At 36.5% G+C, this 12,801-nt stretch overlaps 1 protein-coding gene across 3 annotated transcripts in view; it reads left to right on the top strand.

Annotated features, from left to right (window-relative positions):
• Positions 1–12,801, top strand: part of CNTN5 (contactin 5) — a 656,184-nt gene that overhangs the window by 585,080 nt on the left and 58,303 nt on the right. For all 3 annotated transcript variants that reach the window (XM_064505105.1, XM_026109144.2, XM_064505106.1), the window contains one exon: positions 12,374–12,494. In XM_064505105.1, the coding sequence (XP_064361175.1) occupies positions 12,374–12,494 (121 nt within the window). The remainder of the gene's footprint in view (positions 1–12,373; positions 12,495–12,801) is intronic.

Below are 12,801 nucleotides of genomic sequence, written 5' to 3'. Positions count from 1 at the left end.
TTTTGTACCTAAAAAATAACAGTGTTATCATTTCTCACACTGAGATCTAATTTTTATTCAAATGAAAGGTGCTTTTGCTGTTGTTTACCGAACTATCAAGCATTTAGTACCTATGGCAGTTTAGGTACTGCTGGTACTTGCCTGGCAAGAGGATAAGTGCTGACGGGATGTCGAGCTGAACAGGGCTGCGCATGGAGGGAAGGAGACCAGACGCCGCGGAAGTGACAGCTGCTCTCTGGGAAAAGAGAACGTCCCAGATCTTCTGCACGCGTAACTCCGTAACACGCTCCGCAGCAGAATAATCGTGCAAAGGGATGTATGCGTACTCTGGCATTAGAAAAATCTTACTTTGTCCACCGAAAGACTTGATAGTGTTTTAGGGTCTGTGTGGGTAAACTGCGTAATTCAAAGAGGCAACATCTCAGGGAAGTCTGACTTGCCAACATTTCTTTCTAGCAGCACCAGCGAGCACTTGAGCACAGAAAGTATAAACCTGCTGCTTGGTCAGATTAAGATAACTTTGATTTCCTTTCCTACTCTTCTGTGTCTAATCCAAAAGTCCTACTCAAAATTTTATTCAGAAATTTTCTCTTTAAAGTTCCCTATTGATATTAGTGGTTATATTGTCCTGGAGGTATTCTGGGCACTGGTCCCTTTTCTAGGTAAGGACTACTGATTTTGCATGTATCTTTTAACCAACATACCCCACTCCAGTTCCATATTTGAAAGCTGGCGGTCCTTTTATAGCAGGCAAATAAAATGATTTTTTGCGGTTCTCCACACCTTGGTAAGCAGCAGCACTGCCTCATAGCATCCCTCACCCCTGACCTGCACGAGTAGCTTTCAGACTCAGGAAAGTGATTTAGTCTCAATATCTTTTTTGGTCCTTGGTCTTAACTGAAACTGCCAACAGGGCAAGTGATAAGCACAAATTGTCATGTTATATTTTACAGTGGTAATTTGTTCACGAGGAACTGAATTAAAATCTACCAGTTCTTTTTAAAAAGGCTAGTAGATACACATTAGACAGGCCATTAGCTACTACCAGTCACTAGTGACTTTAGTCTAATAACTTAGAAAATGGAGAAAACATAACTTTGCACCTTTCCCTGCATTTTCAAGTCTCTCCTTAGTTTTGCTGCAGGACTTTAATCATATTTTAGACGTTAAGATTCAAATGTTATTCACATTTTATAAATGGGCAGCATTAAGTTCTACATTACATCAAGCAATTAAAACAGCAGGTTGTTAATAATAATGTCTCTCCTCTTTATTTAACATAAAACTAAACAAGGATAATTAAATAGGGTTTTATTTCAAATCCGCACCCTCACCCCAAGGATATTTTGGCAGCAGTACTTGTCAAAAGTCTTGTAGAAGAGGCACGCTTTATGCACAGAGAATTTCTGTTCATGATAGTACTGCTGTTATCAACCTCATTTCTATCAATTTGTTTCTTTGTGCATTAAAACACTTCTCTGGTGGTGGAAAGAGCAGCATAGCCATTAAGGTCAATGCAGAGCTGCAGGTGTTCCAGCCCTGTTCTCATTTCCATTTGTCACTGCACAGCAATTAAATGCTTAAGTGACATAAAGCAGTTTCTAGATAAAAAGCATACCTCGTCTTTTAAAATATTTCCCATCGGAGATAGGAAATTTCCTATTATATGTTTCTTGTAAATGAGGGAAGGTACAAAATGGAATAAGAGTTAATTGTCACAAAGTTTGAAGTATCTGTTTTATGACTGATAACTACAAACCAAAATCTAAACACAATGAAGACCCCAGCCTTGCAAAAATCTTTACCATATTTGACTGCCAGTATGTAAACAGCCCCACTGAATTGATTAAATTTATAGATATACCTGCATGCTGTGTTAGGAAAGGACACCATGAACATTTCCTCAGTTCAAACAACTATTTAAACTGCTGTGCCCCAATTCTTTGTCTATGAATATATGAAAGGCATTTCTGGAGACATATGATGATAAGTAACCTCTCATCTATTTAATTTTATTTTGAGGGAGATAACTGAGCATTTTGGGAAATGTGAAAGCCCTTAACATCCCTGAACACCGATTACAGTGAGGGCCAGCAATCTATAGTCCAGCCTTTCATGTCCATGTGTCACACATCTTAATAACTCAAAAATATCTGTTAATACATAAAAAAGTAATGACAGTCAACTATAAATACAAAAAATGATTGTCATGAAAAAGTCATAAAATACTGTCAGATAATTATTACACTTGCTTATTCTATTAAGGTATTTTGTACCCTCCCTAGTTTAGAGGAAACACGTTACAAAAAGAAAAAAGTCAGGGTAAACAAAAAATACTTTATGTTTTTCTCTGCTTTTTTGCAGCTGAGGGACCATTTAACTGCTTGGCACAGTGTTAATCTGGATTATTATGCAGCGCTGCTGAGTGTTTGAACAGTTGATCAATGTGTAGCTTACTTTCCGCATGATTGTCCATTGGATAGCTGAATACTAGCCAAACGCAGCGAGCATGCACTTGCAACCTCCTCACTCCCTTCAAGCATATTATAATTTCTTCCTATTTTCTATACTCCTTCTTTTCTCTGAAATTCCTTTTACACATTTCCACTTGACAGATTGCATCAGCGCTGCTCATTCTGCTCTCGCTCCTTCCTGATGTTCCTCCCACTTGTTGCCTTAGGTGCTTTAGTGACTCAACCTTAGTAATGATAAGGCCTTCCACTTGCAATTGCATAGTCTGCTTTTCACTCTCAGCTCTGCAAACTCTTACCTAAGCTATTGTGGCAGTGTTTTCCAGAGCCTCTTTGGCAGTATTTTTCCCTTGCAGCTTTCATGCTGTTGGTCCCCTATTTTTGTCCGCCTGGCCTTGCACCTGCAAATACTGATAGTGCTGTTCTGGCAGATTGTCCTGGCAAGCAGTTACCACTGGCCTGAGAATCAAACCTCTTTGTCTCTTGTTTTATAGATTTTAGGTTATATTAGATTAAAAAAAAAAAAAAAAAAAAAACACAATTCACAACAAAGTAGATAATAGCCATTTAAATACTTAATAAATCCAACAATATACGTGCACAGAAGCTTAACTATCAATCACTGTGCGACACCTGCACTTGATTGGTATATTCCAATCACCAACAGGGAGTTTGAATGGTTCCCAATGAAAGGTATACAGAACTAGGGAAAAAAGAAAGGCAAAACATCATCATCATCATCTTTGTCATTTTCATCATCACCACCTACTAGATTAGAGGACAATGCTCTTCTGGCTGAGCACTGAAGAGAGTGCTTCCCTTTTCCTTTCCCCTCTCTCACTTCATTGTTTTTTATTTGTTTATTTATTTTCCTCTTAAGTTGCTTTCACTGCTGGAGTTGATGTACACCATCAGCTATGGACCCTCCTAAGCAATCTCTGTACATGTCTCAACATCCTTAGTGCAACACACTACTGGAATCTGTAGCACGTCTCCTCTCCGTGCTTCTTGGTTTGATGTGTTCTCATTTGGCACTTTTGTCATGACCAGAATCTACTTTCATTCCTGTCATCTTCATCTATCGCTGTCACAGCCCCTCCATTCAAATCACGTGCTTAACTCTGTGCTCCGTTTTCCCCCTCTTTCTGCATCGTCACAGAACACAGATGCCCCATATCATTCTACCTTTTCTTCCTTTCCTCTCCTGGCAATAACAATACGAATACAGAGCACGAGTATAGTGGGCTTCTCTGTCCTGAAGCTTGTCCTTTCATATCCCATCTCTTCTCTCTTTTCTGTGTTCAATCAATACGTTATGTTTCCTTCCTGTAGACTTCACCAAAAGACCCCAGCACGTGAGATACTACCTGACATCTGATACTCATCTGACTCTGTCTCATCTTCCGCTTTCTCTCAACACGCCAAAAAAACTCATTTGCAGCAATTCAAGCAGCACTTAAAAGTCCATCTTTTTAGCTCCCAACCGCCAGTGCTCAACTAAAACAACTGGTTTCATTATTTCTGCTTTCGCTATGCAGGGTGAAAAATGCTACCACTGGAAGGGTCCACACTTTCACTGGAAAATTCTTAGGGATCTACAAATACAAAAACCTTTAAAAACATCTTTTTCACAACTTCTTACAGATGGGTATAGCACGTTTTATGCAGTACCCAGTATATCTCAGCCAACTTGCATCTGCCTGGATACTACTATGCTACTACTACCACAATGAAAACAATGACAATAATTTCATCTTCTTGTTCCGAATTTGCTATGAGAAAGCACTGGATACAATTTTCCATGATCAATGGAAAAATTTGCTGCTTTTTAACAGAATAAATCTTTGCAATATGCAAACATCATGACCAGCAAACAGACAAGTGCTTAATGTGTTCAAACCTGAAAATTTGTATGGAATGGCACTTAAATTGTGCTAAATGTGTGATGAGCAGAAGTTGGCTGGAAGCTAATGATCCATCATTATCCACATATAAGTTGTTAGTACAATTTAAAAGAACTTTATTATATTATTATTTTTTACTTACCATTCATTGCAAAAAGGTAACATTGCCATGAGGTCATTGTGTAAAATTGTTATTTTGCTTCACATAAATTCACCAAAAATAAACTCCATTGCTAATCAAATATGTCAAGCAAGCAAGGTTCAACTGTGCAATCATTTTTTCAATTTAATCTGACTGAATTTCATTACTAAAGGCTATTTTGCTGAATCCAATAAAGTATGAGTCAGGAATTCAGCTAACCTGTGTGCAGCAATAGCTGCAAAAAGCATTCTGATATTTTAAATTATCATTTAAGTTGAACCAAATAGCATTAACAACCTGGGTCTTTCTTGCCTAGAATCAAATCTCTGCATCTCTGTCCCATTATAGTATAGTATAGAACATATAGTTAAGAACAGTATCTTGCAAAATGTTTAGAGACTTTTCAAGCTTTTTGTACCAAACATTCTTTTTTGTGTAGAAACTACTTCTGCAGGAAAACACCTTCACATCTAACTGTCAAGCATGTTAGGTGACAGCCAGCAAGCCTCCACAAGTCCATGTAGTCATCGTAAGGAACTGATCCAAACACTTTCTAGGCTTTCATCATAAAAGCAGTTTTCCTGCTATGGCAGTCAGTGTTTGCCCACTCTTTTCCTGTTGATTTAAGCTTTGGTGAATCATGATCAGTTAAAATAGTCTCACTGCCTTTTTTAGACACATTATTCCTAAGCAGAGACAATTTTCACTGCACATTGGCCAGATGGAGTTCTCAGCCAGAATGCTTGATAGAATAGACAGCATTTCCAGACCCTTGCAGCTCAGAAGCCGCCGTCTGTGCTGCCAGCTTGTCTCTCTTGACTACCGAGTATTTTGAACTTCCTTGCCTTTTTGTCCTTCTTTCCAAGATAAAGCAATTACATTCACAGAACCATGCTTGGACTCTGGAAGTTTTACAGTCAGTGTGGAAAGCAAAAGGAATTAAAGGCAGATGAAATGAATACTAGGTTTGATAAAATGAGGAGAGAGTGATTTAAGATTGCTGTGTTTCATGTATATTTTTCCACATATGATTCTGTAGTTTGAATGTATACAGTGAACTGTGCACTGATCAAAGCAATGTTTAATTCTTGCCTGGAAGAGATAGCAGGAAGTAAACAGTAGCATTTACCAGATTTACTAGATGTTAGAAAAGGGCATTACAGTGGAATTGTGAGCTCCATTTCAGATGCAAGCAGAATGCAGAGTGTCACTGGGAAAAGCCTCTAAAAGAAAAGGTGGGATACTGAAAGAACTATGTTGGCTTAGAGGTAAAAATTCAGCAAATGAATGGATGGATTAACAGGGAGGTTTCCTAGCAACTGATTCAAGATAATGAACTCGGTCTCACAGGAAGAATAATTCTCTCCACTTTGAGATCCATATGTAAAAGTTAATTTACTGCAAAGCAACTCACAAGCTTATAAGATTTATGAAATGGAAAAGAAAAAAGCCACATACAGCTTCCTCTCAGTCAGGATTCGGAAGGGTTAAAAAAGAATCACCAACAATAAGTTCTCTGCAATTTTTTATTTTTTCGCTGTAAATGACCAACATTAGGGCAATAGATGTGATAGACAAATCTGAATGGATGATTCTCATTGAACAAAGCATGTATATCACATGCTCCTTGGGACGTTCATGAATTTGGGGAGGTATCTTTAAATCAACAGCTAATCTTATGTATAGGTGGCACCAATGCATGTGAGAAATTACTTTAAGGTGGCTTACGTATAAAGCTAACTAGACACATTGCAGGCACAACTGTTACTTAAAATAACACACCATAGTGGAGCAGATAGACCAACAGATTGATACAGCAAATTGAACACTGGAGCCACTCAGAACCTGATGATTGGGATACTTTGAAGAATACTACAAATGGCACAGTAATTTGTTGCCTTAAAAAGAAGAATCATTAGTCATGACAGAGAGCACTAGTAGCTGTATTATTATGTATTTGCTGTTCAATGAAAACCAGCAATATGTTCAGTGTTACAGTAGGTGCATAAGCGACACTGGCCTTGAAGGTTACCTTTAACTTTCCTTAAAATCATTTAAAGCCTTGTCTTTGGGAAAGTACAAAATGTATTCCACACAGCAAGAGCTTATACTAAACAAACATATATACTTTTGATACTTAGTTAAATGGGGAATATATTATATTCAGAACGCCAAAGAATATAACCAAATGCTTCCTTAAAATCATGTACTTATTTTAAAATGTGCCCTGTCACAGAAAAGCATAAAAATAGCTACATAAAAAGATTCTTACAAGAATGTACACTTAGAAAGTGCAAATGTAGACACAGACATAGAAATTTAGACACCACTAATTTCAGCTTTGAATAACATTAGGGCCACATATTCACTGACGCCTCAGGCTGTTCTAAGTCATGTTAATCAAAATGAGAGCTCTTTTTACACTTTTTGTGTCCATGTCACTAGTTTTTTTATCTTCCCCAAGGGGAGGATATGTCTTTGCTTTTGCTGAAGCATTCTACCTTTTCCAGTAACAAAAGACAAAAAGCAAAAGATAATAATTCTGACCTTAGACACTTTACTTAATGGAGTCTCTGCTGCATTCCTGATTTGTAATTTTCTTAACCTGGACTGTAATCTCTTGATTTTAAATAGCAGATGCAATTACAGTTTATAGAAATTTTCTTAATTTTTGGAAAGCCAAAACATCAGTTTAATCCCCAGGCCTTGTTGAGACCTTGTGACCTCTTATTACCTGATAAACTGATATAAGTATCCATTTTATGCTTAGAAAAATGATCCATACTCCAAGACTTCCACCAAAAAAATAAAGCTCCAAAAACAGAAAAAAGGAAAGGAAAAAAGCCTTGAACCATTAATATTGTAGTATCTTTGTTTTCAATTACTCACTGTTTTTAACCTGGTCTAAAACTTGAGTTGACTCTTTCACATGCCAGGTTTTTAGACTCTTCCTCCTCTTTTCCTGCTTTGTTCTAATCCTAGCAAAGTTCAGGAAGAGGGCTCATTTTCAGTATAAATAAAAGTGATGACTATTCAGACACATCTATATTGATAGTGGTTCAAAGAATCAGCCACGTATAAGGGACTCTCTATGCTAATAACCACAAGAAAGATATTGCAGATGCTATCATGGCCCATTTGTACTTCTTCTAATGCCTTTCCCATGTAAAGAATTCCCTTCATTCCCAATAAAGGCTTTTTAGGGCATGACATAGTCCTCACATTCCAGTGTATGAAAATAAGAATAGCAACAGCACCTGTCTCAGTTAATGAAGCCATTACTTACTGTTTCCATATGTTGTAAAACCTTTATATAAAACCAGCATAAAAGCTAGAACACTTATGGTTATGCAGCATTTTATGCCCAGAGGATGTTAACCACTACCAAACTGCTATTATATAATTTTTCTAAATCTTCATAAAAGAGTAGAGTCCCTAAAATTTGTAAAGACCTTTGACACCACTGAAAAGCAAATAATATAGTCCTTTTTTTCACAGATGCTGATCAAACACAGCTTCTCCTAATCTGAACAGAAGCTAAAATGTCTCAGCATTTTCCATGATCAAGACGCTAATGTCTAAATATACATCCATTTGTAATAATCAGTGATTTTAATTTCTTTGCACCCACATTTTAAGTAATGCTGGCTGCACATCCTGTTATTCTGTAATAAGTGTTTCATGGGGATGTATTTTACTGAAGTGCTGCTACAGGAATGATTCTTCCAATTGCTGTCAATCTGCCAGGTTACATAGGTATGCAGATGAAATGCATGTATTTTCCTGATGAGAATATTAGGATTCATACAGTCATGAACCCTCCATAAACTAGAGTGACAGCTAAGATTTTAACAGCTCCTGAGCAAAAAAACAGACAGTTGCTATCTATTATGCCTTTTCCCCCCACCTAGCGACATGGCACACATTACATGTGAATTACCTTCAAAGGAGAGAGGTGAATGTGGACTGCTTCTGGTCTTATCCTTCCAATGTCTAAGGCTTTGTATCAGAAGCATTAATCATCTTGAATAACCCCCTTTTTAATGGCTGATAAACACTACTGTGCTATATGAGTCAAAAACTTTGTGTCCCTAAGCTGACTCCTTAGAGAAGTGCCTGTTCTTTTACATTTACAGCTGCAGAATATTCTTTTCCATAACTGTGATCTAAGTTAGCTGTAGAGGCTTTGGGAACACCAGAGTAGAAATATAGGAATTGCATTATGGCCTGACTGAGCTTAGCGTCTTGCCTCCGGATATATCATGATGAGGCTACATCAAAACGCAAAACACTAGCATTATATTCACGCCCTTAGATCTACAGGGTTATTGAGCTATAGACCATGCCCACATTCATTTTGGTCTCAGTGGGAACCTTAATCTCCTATGTCTCTTTTGCTTCCTCATATTAGAGTATGGTTTTATGTATTCTCACAAAACAGCTTGTCAAAATCTCCAAAGATGTTACATGACAATTTTCTGAAACCCTTTACCAACATTATTCAATCTTCTGTATTTACAGAAGAACACAAAAGAAAGAAAAGAAAAAAATGCTTATCTAATCTATCCAGCATTTCTCCCAAATGGACCCTAATTAGGCAAATTTGGAATCACTCTTTTCTGTTTTATACCTAGCTAATCCTCCCACTTTTCCCAGTTCTACCTGTCTCTGCTGCATGACTTTCTGGCATTCTCTCTGACATGTACATGGTTGATTATCTGAGAAGTTTTCTTATTTGAAAGTACAAAAGACAGGATTTATCCTTTTCTGAAATGGAAGAACCTACAGAATTACTATAAAATAAATTTTTGTAGCAGCTATATTGACAATACACTGGAAGAGAGATTTTCTTTCTAGGTATCACCTTTGAGTCCAAAGCATGAAGAACAAAGCAGTAAAATACTGTAGCTATGATGGATAAACAGATGTTGCAGAACTAGAAAGCACTCTCATCATAAATTTAATCCTAATACTTCTGAAAGATTCATCAGAGAGACTGGAAATTATATGAATTATATAAAAATCTACAGAGAGATGGACTTTTAACTGAAGTTGGGAGCAAAAATCTTTTTTCTCAAGGCCACACAAGAAAACTTAAAACAGAAAATTAAAGGTTCTTAAAAGAATAACTAAAGAGGAACACACTACTGTAAAGAAGGACCGCTATGTATTAAGGTTTGAGGACAAGCTAATGATGAAGAAAAGACTGAAATAAAATACTTTGCACTGTTTTTGATGTAATGATGAACATGATGGCTAATATGTAGCTGGGTAGCTAAGGAGACTGAATGTAGAATTAGAAAAGACTTTGTCCAAAGTGGAAATAAGTTCTAAAGACTTAAGGTGCTCAAAGGATGCAAAATAGCTCTCCCAAAATTCCGTAGAATTAACAATGATATTTAGTAAAATGTAAATAAAGCTATCAGTTTATGAGAAAAAACAACAGTAACCATTGCATCTATATTTTTAAAATAATAATAATGTGGACAGCTGCTAATGTATTATATTTATGCTATCTACAATTCAGTAAATATTTTGCCTTAATGCTATATAGAATATTATTAGTTAAACATATGGCAAGTCTTAATTCAAATTCAAATGAAGAAAAGATGGTCTAAAGAAGATATATCAACAGGTTGTGCTGAAAAGGAGCCACCCTGCCTAGAAAGGAGAAAATAACTTCTAAAAGACTAGATCTTGGAACAAATCCTATTTCATCTTGTCTTTAATGACCTTGGTGTAAAATATAAAAGTATGCTAATGACAACAGTATGGTACAAAATTGGACATATTGCCAAAACATAAGACAATGAAGATAACACACAGGAAAAATTAGATGGACTTGAGAACTGAAATTATAGAAAAGAAAGAAATTGAAGACTTCATATTGCAAAGTCATGCATATATGGATTGATGGCTATAATCTAGGACCTCATAACATAATAGGAGCTCTTGTAAATGACTGAGAAGGATGAAGATGTGAGTGCAACTCCTGACCAAGCACAAGCGGGCAAAAATCAGGCAAATATAAATCTAGCTGTAGTCAGTCATATATTTCCAAAAGAAGCTAGAGTACCAACACGTACACCTCTGGTAAGTCTTTAGCTTGAACACAGGATACAGTTCTGGTCATTCAAGATCAAAATGCCTCAAATTAGAACCAGTGAAGAAAAATAGCCAGGGAACATATCATGCAAGGAGAGACTGGCAATCTTTTTTTGGTTAGCAAGATAAATAAAATCTGAGAAGGGAAATGACTATATAAGTGTTTCTTAGACGGAAACATCAATAAGGAAGAAGGAGTATTTATGATAAATTACAGAGCTGTAATGTGCTTGAATTAGAGTAATATTCCTAAAATGATGTTTTGAAATGGACTAAAAGAATTTAAAAATGATGAAACATAATGACAAAGCTCTATCAGTTCCTGTCAGGGATTACATGATATGGTTGCTTGTGATAGCAAGTAACTACTTTCAAAGACCTAGGAGGTTTCTTCCAGCTCTGTGACCTACATCTGACATGAAAGAATGGACTAGATTCTTATAAAAGATTCTCAATTAACCATAGTAGCTTTCTTTTTATCCCTTAAAATCAAAGCTTTCCAAATTTCTTAGAAACCAAGAGATTATTTACCCTTGAGAATGAATTGGCAACATTGGCTTTCTAGACAAACAACAACAAAATGAAAAATAAAAATAAAAAAATGCATGACATAAAACCTTGATATATTGAAGGTATTAAAACAAGACGGTTCAGAAGAAACAACTGATGGTGAAAAAGCTTAGCATGTTAAGATTGCATATCATACACAGTAGCAATGATGAGGAAATTTAGAGTTATAGGAAATGTTGAAATTTTGTTAGGATCGACTCTTTGAGATTCAAAAAGAAAAGCAATGCATTGGAAATTGATTTTGGGTTAATTTTTCTTTTGACTTTTAAGATAAAAAAAATCTTGAAAGGAACAAAAAAGCATATGGCAACTTGTTAAAATTGTTGATATCCATCATCAAAAACTTGCAAGCATTTTAAGCACACAGAGTTGAAAAAGTAGACTGTAATTGCTACACTAACCATGTGCTCAGGGTGACTTTCATTTATACTATGTCCTTTCCCTGAGTAGAAAGAAACAATATTAGATCAATAATATCTATGGACTTGAGCTCACTAAATCTGATGGAATAACATTTATTGACTCCGGTAAGCTTTGGATATAACAATGATTTTGTACATGCAGACTCTAACACCATCTCTTGAATTCCTAAAATAATACAGAGATTCTTAGAAAAAAGCCATTTATCCTCCAAAAGGCTGTTCTATTTTCCATTTTCCTCTTTTCTACTCATAATTTGGGGGCATCGTAATTACTGTTGACTGAAATAGTGATATCAATAAACATCATCAAGACTGTCTTTTAAATTATTGTGATTTTATTCCAGATATATATTACAAGCATCACTACATTGTAGGGAAAAGGAAGAGGAAGAGGAAGAAAGAGCCTTAATGGGACCTTTCTAATATCAGGGATTACACCCGAAATAGTTCTGTTTGGCTCCTAAATTAATTTCTTTGTGCTAGTTTGGAATCATTTTCTTCCTGCATGCAAATATGCATAGGGTGCTTTAAGCAAAGTCAGAGTTATTGAAAAGCTGAAATCCTCTTCTTTAATCTCTACTAATAACTCTCTAAATTCAGTGTTCCAGTAATCCTCATAAGAGGCTATTAGGGCACATAAATGTTGTTAAGATGAAAGCTGAAATCACGAGTTTCTCCCACTGTACCAAACACCCTCACAAATCACCTTGAACACACAGATTTACTAAATTTTAAACTGGCACTTCATCCGTGTTTCAGCAAGCATCCTCGGCAGATTTAATGATCAGGAACATCCTTCTGGTGCACGCTGGGCGATACGGCTGCAGGGTGCAGACCGCAGCAGACACGGTATCGGATGAGGCAGAGCTGCTCGTTCGGGGTGAGTACCGCTAACAGTGCAGGCTGAAGCCATGATGTCCATAAATTATCGCACCAGGGAATTTAAACATATAGACTTTAGGGACCTTTGTGCTGTGTGCTGTATTTCAGATTCTGTAATACTGAAATCATCTGTGATTAACCTACTTGTCTTTGAAAACAGTTCCTTGGTAAACTCTTCTGCAGACATGGCAATGAGAAACAAAAGTCAATTGGTAAGCAGACGTACGGTCTTAAGAGACGTAAGAGCACAAAAAGTATATCGGATTGCTTAAAATATAAACATTTGTCATTCACAAGTTTGTGCA

The sequence above is a fragment of the Dromaius novaehollandiae genome, chromosome 1 (assembly GCF_036370855.1).
Source record: "Dromaius novaehollandiae isolate bDroNov1 chromosome 1, bDroNov1.hap1, whole genome shotgun sequence".
NCBI classification, from domain to species: domain Eukaryota; kingdom Metazoa; phylum Chordata; class Aves; order Casuariiformes; family Dromaiidae; genus Dromaius; species Dromaius novaehollandiae.
This window is presented reverse-complemented; position numbering and strand designations above follow the sequence as displayed.